The sequence below is a fragment of the Atractosteus spatula genome, chromosome 5 (assembly GCF_055471065.1).
Source record: "Atractosteus spatula isolate fAtrSpa1 chromosome 5, fAtrSpa1.hap1, whole genome shotgun sequence".
In the NCBI taxonomy this organism is placed as follows: domain Eukaryota; kingdom Metazoa; phylum Chordata; class Actinopteri; order Semionotiformes; family Lepisosteidae; genus Atractosteus; species Atractosteus spatula.
The window spans coordinates 37,346,241-37,357,496 of NC_142710.1; the positions used below are offsets into that span (position 1 = coordinate 37,346,241).

Below are 11,256 nucleotides of genomic sequence, written 5' to 3' on the forward strand. Positions count from 1 at the left end.
CAGGGGGCGGAGGTGCTGTAATACTGTAACACCTTCAGGAAGTGTCAGAAAGAAGCTAGGAAGCGGAGAAGGGAGGTGGGTCTGACTTAAAGAGACAGTTAATGGCTCAACACTTTAAAAATGAGCTTTTGTCCATTCAGTCTACTTTATTGTAACTTCAGGAAATGAGCGGGAATTGCTAATTGTTTTTCACTTATTTATTTTATTGTCGTACATGTTTTCTTTCGATCCTCAAGGCTGTAGGTACTGAGAATCTGGCTTCATCATCATGAGGTCTGAAGGAGTTAGAGCAGTACGTAGATTATGAAGCGTAAGATAAGAAAGTGGTCGGTTTTGATACTGCGATGAAATAGGACGATCTTGCAAATAATTCAGTTCCAAACACAATATTTAAAAAGCAGACAATTAGAGATTTTAAAGTTCAGACAAGTTAACGATATAATGGGATTCAGAAAAAGGAATTCTGCAACAGAAGGTTCGTAATAGCAGCAGTACTGTAGTTGCTGCCTAGTGTAGTCCTTGCTTCCTGAGTGCAGTACAGTTGTGCGTTTAGTGCCATGGATCTTACAAAAGTATTTAAAAATATTTTTAATCTTTATGAATAAATTAAACCCCAAAACTGAAACAGGAAACGTTACAGGCGTATTGGAAATTCATCCAACCGTTTAGTATTGTTGTTTTTCATCAATGCAAGGTCAGTTTTTGCTTATAAATCAGTGATTACAATATATGTGGTTTGTGGTTTAAAAAATCACAAGGTAGTTTATATTTATTTATCGGTGAGTACAATGTATTTTTATGTCTATAAAGCTGTTTAAACTATGAAAGTCGCACGTGTGCCTCAGTTGGAAGATTTTGAGTGATCTTGTAAAATTCTTAAAGACCTTTGTCTGAATGTGTGCACTTCAATGAAATGGCGAATTGGTGTAAATAAATTGTACTGTTGCCTTTATTCCGACTTGACTCACGCCTTTGTTAGCCGGACTCGGAAAGGGATTGGAGATGATTCCCAGTTAAAAATAGTTTAATGTTTCAGCTCAGGCGGAACTGTGTGCTTTCTCCGGAGGGACTAAATAAGATTGGGGTTTGACAGGTGGCTTAGTAGAGCAACAACAAAGATATCGTAGAATGCGAAGATACCCGTTGAAAATACGGCTATTGTCCAAACATGTATCTTAAAATGATTTTCAGTCTTTGAAACAAGGATTTAATATATAATTTAATAATATATATTGTATTTCTGTAGGAAACACGGTCAAACAGGTAGCTGTGAGGCAATCTAAATGTGAAAGAAACTGTTGTTACAGGTACCTTAGTTTTGACATCTATTTAAGTAAAGGAGCCATTTTTTTACATGGGTGTGGTTCTCAGTGAAGCATTACAAACAAACCTGTGGCAAATGAATATTTCTCTAGTTACATATAATTTAAGTTTTTGTATACTGTATGGAATTCACATTCCCTTTCATATATTGAACTACAAGAAGCCTTGTTCATTATTTAAAACATCACTGTTTTATTTTATTTCTAGATGGAGCACGTTCTTCTGTTAGGAGATCAGCTAACCCTCACCAAGTTGTGAAGAAGAATGCTACACCTTACCCTAAGAGGATGCACTGAGAATTGGACTGTTCAGACTACTTTGAATGTGACAGTCTGGATCTTTGGCAGGAAAACCAACAACTGCACATCAGATTTTGGGGGGATTAACCACGAAAAAGTGGGGAAAAAACCCACCTGATCTTATTTCACAAAAAGCATTTAGCTGCCATTAAAAAAAATGAGTATTCTGTCTTCATTCATTAAATTTGAAAATCTACATGAGCTGAAGCGATTGTGCCATTGGGGTCCTATCATAGCCCTGACAGTAATAGCTGTGTGTTCAACAATGGCTGTTCTGGACTCCATCATTTGGTTTTGGCCTTTAGACTCCACTGGTGGAAGTATCAATTTTATCATGTTGATAAACTGGACTGTTCTTATCCTCTATAATTACTTCAATGCCATGTTTGTAGGTCCTGGCTACATTCCCCTAGGATGGAAACCGGTAAGAACATCGAGGACACAAATCCACTTAGTTGTATTTAGTGGATTTCTTGAAGAAATGTGATTTAATTACATTTTTTTATTTGGAATTTGTGATTGCCCAACGTTCTGCAGGTATTGCTTGCATTAAAATGAAAGTAGGAGTAGTATGTTTGCATGCAGCTGGCCATAAAAAAGATTTTGTGATGACAGAAGTACAGTATACAGAACAGTATGGTTTTTTTTTCAGCAAAATTCCTACTGCCACTCTTATCACTCGCATAACTTATCAGTGAATATGGAAATAGGAATCCGTTTGCTTTTAAACTTGATGAGCACAGGTTTAATAAACCAGTAGGTGGACTGGTAGCTTAATTTCCACATTACCAAACTAAAATACAGTCCTTCTTTTGCATGTCGCTTCTCATCATATTACATTTCCTAATATGTTAGAGAAGCTGTGGTTCTCTAAAATGCTTAGGATAATCATTATTTCACTTTCAGTTACTTGTAAGTATCTACATGCTAGATATAATAGTATGTAAGTACAGCATGTATAAATGTAGTATATGTATACACCAGTAGTCAGTATGATCACGAGACTGTTGAACTGAGCTTAAATGCTTTAATACCTTGTTCATGAGAAGGCATCACTCTATCTCTACAGTAGCTTTTATTGTTGCTTCATTTAAAATGAGGCTAACTGAATGCACCTTGTAGGCTGCATGCTGAGTGGAGTTTGCTTGTAATACTTTTCATCTGCAGAATTTTCACTTGAAAAGTAAATATGTATCTAATTGATGCAGCAACAGAGCTGATTCAGTTTTCTTTAACTTGTCCTTTCATATGCATTCTCAAAGTGCGGAATTAAAGCTATTCCTTTCCTGCCCCTTACTGCCCCATGTCTTTCATAGTAAATTCTATCAGTTATCAAGAATATGTGAAAAAACATGACTTTAATTTTATTTTATCAGGTAAAAATAAAGTATTTAGTTCTGACTTTTTGCAGTTATAATGGTAAGAATCAAACCCACACAAGCTTTAAACAGAAAACATAATAGATTTTCAGGCATTAATGAGAATAATGTCTGTTAAAGCAGAAATTTTCAAATATGCCCAAACATTCTCTTGTAGAAGCAGTGACTCCCTTTTATTAGCCTTAATTGTATGCATTCCTTCTACTTCATTCCTTCTAAACCCTTTGCTTTAGCTTTTGTAAAAGTAAGCAAGATCAAATACTAAATAAGTACTGTATAAATCAGTTCCTTTGCAGAAAAAAAGAGAAAAGGCATAGAAGGGAATTAGGTTTCCTCTGGGGCCTGAGGACACTGGGCTCTCAATTCAGTGCTGAGTCACACTAAGTAGAATGAGGAAACTTTGCCAGGTTGCATACAATGGGTCATTTGAGAGTGAATATTATTTCCTCACATTCAAGAACTTGTATGAAGTTTCTTATTCACTTCATATATTAGGTTTAAGAAACCTCTCAGATGATATCTGTATTGGTCCACTAAGCCTCCAAACAGTGTAATCAGTTGAGGGAAATTGGTGGGCATGTATTTTGTGCTCTGACCTCATGTTAAACTTGGACTGCGTTGCTTCTTATTTCAATAGGAGAACCCACAGGATATGTGTTACCTACAGTTCTGCAGAGTTTGCCAAGGTTACAAAGCCCCAAGGTCACATCACTGTCGCAAGTGTAACAGGTAAGGATATGTTACAGGCAGCTACAGACAGGTAATTCCAGAGTGGTTATTATATATTCTGGAAAACTTGAGACAAACTCACGACCTCATAAATTATTAAAAGGTAATTTTAGGCTTATTAGGTTATTGAATAAAGTGACTCATATTTAACATCTTCAGGTAAAAAATTTCAATTTTTTTTATTTCTATAATTTCAAGTTGGCATAGTTACATTAATAATGAATGGTAATATTTAGCAACAGTTTTATTTAACTGTTATATTTTAGTTGTGTACTTTTTTGGCTAGAAGTATGTTAGCCTAACAAACATTTCAAAACTCTGAAATCAGATTTGTTTTTCTTTTGAAGCAGCTAGGTGTGCCTTCTTGTGGTGTCATGGCGTGGCATCTCACTGCTCTACTGCGATAGAAATGAATAAATGCACGTTGTCTGACGTTCTGTGCTTGAGAACTGCTTCTGGGCTCCAGACCACATTTTTGTGTCTGGAGCCCAGAAGCAGGACGCTTTTTGAATATACCAAGCTGAAAAGGAAAGGAAAGAAACACGATGTTTCGGCTCCTGAGCCTTCTTCTGATGTGGTACTTTTTACAGCCGAAACGTTGTGTTTCTTTTCTTCTCACCGTGGAATAAACTTATACTTGTTCCCTTGCAGCCTACGCATGCTGACGCAACTACCTACTTGAAATTCCTTCTGAATATACTACTGTTTTGACTTAATGCAAATTCCATGTAGGAATGGTGTTGGTTACATAAATCTGTGTCTGCTTGAAAGAAATCGGCGCCGAATGATATATTTCCACATTTTATATATTATCCAAAACAGATATTTAGTAAGGACAAATTGACTCAATCGCTGTGCTCACTTGTTCTGGATCCAGATTGATCCCTATAGTCCAGAGATCCCCAGAATATGTCTTTAGCTCCCTCTGACATAGACTCCTCCAATGTAAGTACCACAAACGCTGATTGAATTTGTATTGACCAGAGTATCCTCATCTGGCCATGCAGCAGATACCTCTGTGCATTGCCTGGTGCCTGTGAGCTTGCAGTCTTGTCTGTGAAAGCTGCATTACTCCTTCAGTCATTAATTACTCTCCTGCGCACTGGGGGACTTGCAGGCTTGCAAAGAAACTTAGTTGATTAACTATTTGCATCTCTGAATTGTGGCAATAAAAAAATTCAAGATGTGCAATTTCAGCTCAGACTCTACAGTATAAATGGAATGGAGGATCTGAAAACACAAGAAGTGAAATGTACAGTCAGTGGGGTAATAAATATATATACTGTATATACTCAAGACAGGTTTAGATTCAGGAGCCTGGATATTATTTAAGACTGTCTTAAGGGATTCCCCCCAAAAAAGGAAACTTTTCACAGGCTTAGAAGTGTGTAAAATCATCAGTCTCCCACAATGGACACAACTTATAGTGAAGCTGTTGATCTTTTTATAATAAATATGAAGCTGTTGATGTTTTATATAAAAGAAATATGCCCGTTAGCATGACCATATGATGAAAGTGGGAGTCCTTATGGAGACTAATTTCTTGAAAAGGGGTTCTACATATAGAAAAGGTTGAAAACACCCGTGTTCCAGATTTCTGGAGACCTTAAATGTAGACATAATTAAAATGTATTATGTTTGTTTTGTTTTTTCAGGTGTGTGATGAAGATGGATCATCATTGTCCATGGATTAACAACTGCTGCGGTCACCTCAACCATGCCTACTTTACTAGCTTTTTGCTGTTGGCCCCACTTGGGTGCATCCATGCTACTGTTATTTTTATAATGACCATGTACACACAGCTGTATGATAGGGTAAGAGGCATCAAGAGAGTTTATTCATCGTAAGAATTAAAAAAAAAAATTCCCTTCTTATTTCTGTAATCACACTGAGAGAATAATAAGTAAAACATGAATATTTTATTTTTATAATAGTTACAATTATTTATAATGGTTTAGAATTATTTTGGTACAACTCACTTGAAAGTCTTCAACAAAGATGTAGTATGTGGTTTCAGACTAGGGATAATGTTTCTAATACTTAAACCTCTTTGTAATGAACAACAGGATCATCAGTTCAGAGTTTTTTATTGAATATACTGTTTTTGTTGGCAGTATTTCTATCACATTTATAGCAAAACATTCTTATTTAACCTTGAATGTAAACAATGTTAAGAAGGTCTTTCTAGCATGATAAACTGATAGAGTAATTAAAATATAATTTAACCAGAAATTTCCAGATTACTTCACTGCTAATTGGGCTACAGACTTCTTTGATCTGCAGTTGCAAAGGACGCTATTGGTTGCAATATTTAGAGTGCTTTAAATGCTTTCATCCCCAAAGCTTCTTCGTGGCAAGAGGCACTCAGGGCATTATCAGTGTTGCATTATATAAGGACTTGCAGTTCTGAATAGTCAAGAAACACCTATTGTAGGACTTGACACCCACTGCAAGATAAAAATTTGAATACCATGTATTAGATGCATCTGAAACTTATATTTTGTCATTTATTCCACCATTAAGCTCACTTTCAAGAATATCTTAGTTTATGATAAGCACTGGCGTTCCTGGCAAAGAAGAAACCTCTTTCCTTAGCCACTGAACTATTAAGCATAGCTTATGTGATGAAATGATGCTTCAAACATTCGTAAGGAGTTTTGTTTCCTGTGGTGACAGATATCGTTTGGGTGGAGCTCTGTGAGGATCGACATGAGTGCTGTCAAAAGAGATCATCGGCCCATCATTCCCTTTAGCGTCTCAGCCTTTGCTGCAACTCTGTTTGCCTTTGGGCTGGCACTTGGCACCACAATAGCAGTTGGCATGCTATTTGTCATTCAGGTACTAGAGACTCTGCTGTGCTCCTTAGTGTTTTGTCTATGTGTGTGCAGTTTTATATTGTATAAATTAATGTTGTATAATTTGCTGTATTTTAATCCACAGATGAAAGTGATTTTAAGAAATAAAACCTCAATAGAAGCTTGGATAGAGGAAAAGGTGTGTACATCATTTTGTTTCTTTGTTTTTTGATAACCAGTATTTGCTTTGTATTTTATTTGTATTTTAAAAACAGATTTTTCTTCTGTATTGTTTTTAATTTATGACTCTCAGAACCTCTGCATGTTTTCTGTACTTTTAATTTTGTTTTGTTGTGATCTTTTTTTCATAAATAACTCTGCCAACATGTCTCTCCAGGCCAAAGACAGAATACAATATTACCAAACAGGAGAAGAGTTCATCTTCCCCTATGACCTGGGAAGCAAGTGGGAGAATTTCAAGCAAGTATTTACATGGTCAGGTGCTCCAGAAGGAGATGGTGTTGAGTGGCCAGTTCATGAGAAATGTCACCAGCACACATTAACAGTAAGTGTTCTGTCAGTGCTTGTTGTTGTGCTGGCTTGTGAAATGTGTCACTGGGAAAACAAGTTGTCTTTAGATGTATCCAGTAACACCATACACTCAATAAAATATTTCTCCCAGTAGAGTAAGATGATGTTTAAAGTTTATTTATGACTCAAAAAGATACCTACCTCTCTTTGTCTACTAAATTCCTGTTGTATTTTGATGGATCTATATTTTAACGTATTGCATTTTAAAACAATAAGGACAATTTTCAAATTGAATTTTGAAAACAATATCTCTTTTTCTTCTGAAATATATATATATATGTGTATGTTGGGCTGTTTGTTTCATTGCATTAAAATAACTTAATATTCCTAGTGTTACGTACTGTATATCAGAGGAAATGGAGAAAGTAATAGCAGTAGAAATCGCAAGCAATAAAGAGATAAAAGCTTCTTCAAAGGACAGCTTAAACTTCAGATTAAATCATTTTAGAGAAAAGTTAAAAATTGAACAGAGCTTTGATACCACACTTGATAGTACAACATGAAGAGTGTCTGATATGGTAAAAACAAATGATCATTCAGGGTAGTATTTCACACGGAATGTGTTTTTTCAGCATCTAATTATAGTTTGGATGAATGTAAAAAGTATATACTGCTCAAATTAAATTTGATACATAACCCATCTTTAAAAATCCCTAAGCATTACTTAAGGGCTTTAATAAAATCCAACAATTCATAAATACCTTTCCCCATTTGTTTAAAATACTGTACTATATCATATTCAGCATAAGTACAATTTACTTAAACATGTTGTTTGTGCACTTCTTGAAAGCATTTTTTTTTATTTTTTCCTCTTTTATTTTTGTCTACCCCAACCCTTTCTGTATATTATGGTATGCTGAATCTGAGCTGGGTATCACCCCTGTAAAATTCTTCATATTCAAGCTGCACTACACTAGTGAAAAGGCAATTTACTACTCTGAACAGTGAGAACAAACCCTATAAAAACCACATGCAGGTAAATTCAGGGGATACATACAGGCTGTTGTGAGTTTATTAATGTTTATTGAGGAGATGGAGATGGCAGAACCCAGGTTTTTTTATTAATAACAGGGAGATTTTGAAGCCAACTTTAAAATAACATTTAAGTTTTTATATAGTAGAGTCGTGCATGAATAAAAGAGGATCTAGTCTGTATGTATCTTTAGGAACAATGTTTCCTTTCTTAGTACTGTCAGTTGTTGTCATGACAAGGGATGGCATCTGGCAACAAAAAACTTTCTCAAATTGCCTGCTTGTCATGTTAAATCAGTGGAATGAAATGGGAGTAGACATTAGTTATTACTCCTCACTGCAGTTCTTGGCAAAAATGTTAAAATCACATGGAAGCACTGCAGCAAGGGTGCTGTGTGAGCTAATTGCATTCCAGTGATGAGTGAAGTCTTTAATGTTTGTGTATGACTGATTCATTATGGATGTTTTACGCCATGACATTTCATGACTGTATGGCAAAGTGAATGAACCATAACTTTGTTTTTTTGCAGATTGAACAACTGAAACAGAAAGCTGATAAAAGAGTCAGAAGTGTAAGTACTGCGCTACTAAATTTAGAACAGCAGGGGGCTGTAGAACTCTGTGCAGCTTAAATAAAAATGTTCTCAAGGTTTGTGCAATGTATACAGTATGTAGGCCGATTTCAAGCACAGCTCAGCTATTTTTGTTTTGTTATGTGACTGGAGGTGTTTTGAGGCAGCAGCTTGGTTTGGTGAATACTTGCAAATGCTGTGTTTTGCCAAAAACAAATGAGGCAGTGGGAGAAAACCACTTTCTTGCTTAAAATACCGGTCATCTCACGAGTGCTGTGAAAACAAATTGCTGATTATATTAAAGAAAATAGTTTTGTTTTTTCAATGTAAAGCACAAGCTTTTTTTTCCCCGTATTGACAGGTACAGTATCGAGTGATCGAAGACTATAATGGTGTTTGTTGCCCACTCAGTAAGGGAGTGAAAACATTCTTCACAACCCCCTGCACTGAGGAGCCTAGAATTAAACTGACTAAAGGAGAGATGATCTTTGCCACCAGGAGCATAAAGTAAGTTCATTCAACCCATTAAGGATGTTAATAGTCACAGCTATTCAGACATGAATTAAGTTCTCATTTAAAAGTAAGAATATAGGTTTTCTTACTCATTCTGTGCTTTCTTATTGGAGAAATGCAAACATCTTCTTTTTAATAATTGGTTTGCCTTGTTTTCTCTTGAGTAGTTATAGTTCTTAAAAGACAACTAATACCTAAATTTAAGGGGGTGGGGAATGAAGTGCCTGCAAATTGTGATGCACAAAGAGCCAGATTGCTTGCATCTTATCCAAGGGAGTTGCATATTAGTTAACAGTTACTTCATAATTTTCTTCAAAATCTATCATCCTTTTTTCCTGGTTAAAAAAAACATTTCTTGTCCTGACAATTTCAAGATTGCCAAGATTAATGTACAAGTGCTGGCTAGAAAAAGAAACACACTTTGTGCTAGCTAGCCAATCAGACTGCAAATATCCTTTCGGTTCCTACTCCTGACTCCATCACCTTCCCAGTCAACAATACAGTACATGGGCTGTCCAGCAGTTGTACACTTACTTTTTTGTCTAGATCAATTAAAGTTACCAGACAAAATATCACTTTCAAGGTAAATATACAGAGTTCTTTATTAGAGGCTTGTTTTGTTTTAGTGATAGTGCCCTCTCATTGAAGGCTCTGTTAGATGACCTTGGCTACTTTATGGCCGTTGGCTTGACAAGTGACAGATAAGAGCGCTTATCCTCATCTTTCAACCATAGAACCTTCATTGAAGTGCTGGGCAGCGTTTGCTGCTCACTGTTAATCTCAAAACACATACTACAATTTCAATTCCTGGCAAAAATTATCTAGCTTAACATGTGTGCTAAAATATACTACTGACTGGTGAATTGATGAGTAGTTCATCGCCATACATAATTCCATAGACACTAGTGAATTCCAGGACATTTTAAGATGGGAAGTGTTTTCTTTCTGTATTTTACAGATGGTGGATGTATGGAGATAAGGTGCTTGATGAGGAACAGACAAAAGGTAGAGCTTAAACTGGATTTGTATTCCCAGGCGATATAATGAACAGTGTTTAAAAAGACATTGCTGATTTCACTGAAGAAATTGTTTAGGCGTTAGAGACTTTTTGGCCTGTTTATAGACATATAAGTCATGTAACAGCAGCAACTGATAGGGTTGCTACCGTTACATGACCTATAATTTTAGAAAGAAAGGAGTAAACCTACTGAAAATAAGTTGCAGGTTACAAATCATCTATTTATATATAAACTTTATGATATATTATGTAAATCGTTCTATAGAGGCTAGATAAGTATATGCTTTATAGATGTAATTTATTAATGATATAAATGTTTTAAGTAATCATTAAAGACCATGAGAAAAATCTTACATATGTCCAACAAAGAAATTAGGTTAATTGTTTAATTGACTACTCGGATTGATACAAAAGCAGAAGACTCTAGGCTCTTCAGAAACCTGGAGCCCCCGTTATGTTTAATTATGTTTCTCTTTATTTCAGTGCATTGTTAAGATGAGTGATGGACCTTCTTGGGAATATTGATTCTTAACTTTGTATTTGTTTGATTGATTTTAGCTGGAGTTCGTATCCGAGGGTGGTTTCCACGGAGATGTGTTGAGAAATGCCTTTATGACACAGCAAACGATGCAGCAATGAATGAGGAGAAAAAGGAGAAGTGATTTTTTTTTTCTTTTTGGTGGGGATATTGAGAGGGGTTAATATCTGGACACATTTTATTTGGTGGTTTTTGACATGTTCTTTTGACAGAACCCCTTACTTGAACCTTTTTCTCTGTTATTCTTGAATTATGCAATTTCTCTGCTTGTTTGAAGCAGGGTTTTGTGCGGTTAACTGTATTTCTTTGTACTGTGCGAATACATTTTTATTCTATTTTGTAACACAACCCTCCATTGTATGCCTTTGGATTTTAAAAAAATAAATCATGTTGCACCCCTGGACAGTTTGTTGATTACATGTATAACTCTCACTAATGTCTAATTTTAGTTTCATTCAATGAGGGAAAAATCCAATTCAGGAACAACCTTTCAACTTTTTGAATGTTGCCTACTCATTTAAAGTCG

The 11,256-nt window shown here is 35.6% G+C and overlaps 1 protein-coding gene across 3 annotated transcripts; it reads left to right on the top strand.

Moving 5' to 3' along the window:
- The first annotated feature begins 43 nt into the window (after positions 1–43).
- zdhhc6 (zDHHC palmitoyltransferase 6) lies at positions 44–11,129 on the top strand. Of its 3 annotated transcripts, none has more exons than XM_088917232.1 (11): positions 44–75; positions 1,531–2,046; positions 3,639–3,730; positions 5,386–5,545; positions 6,408–6,569; positions 6,672–6,725; positions 6,924–7,091; positions 8,620–8,661; positions 9,023–9,168; positions 10,133–10,179; positions 10,751–11,129. In XM_088917232.1, exons 2-11 carry the CDS (start codon positions 1,780–1,782, stop codon positions 10,852–10,854), a joined length of 1,242 nt encoding a protein of 413 aa, XP_088773358.1. In that variant the 5' UTR covers positions 44–75; positions 1,531–1,779; the 3' UTR covers positions 10,855–11,129. The 3 variants fall into 3 exon arrangements, with proteins under 3 accessions (XP_088773358.1, XP_088773357.1, XP_088773359.1); XM_088917231.1 differs by having other exon boundaries at positions 65–779; XM_088917233.1 differs by having other exon boundaries at positions 65–475.
- Positions 11,130–11,256: the final 127 nt, after the last annotated feature.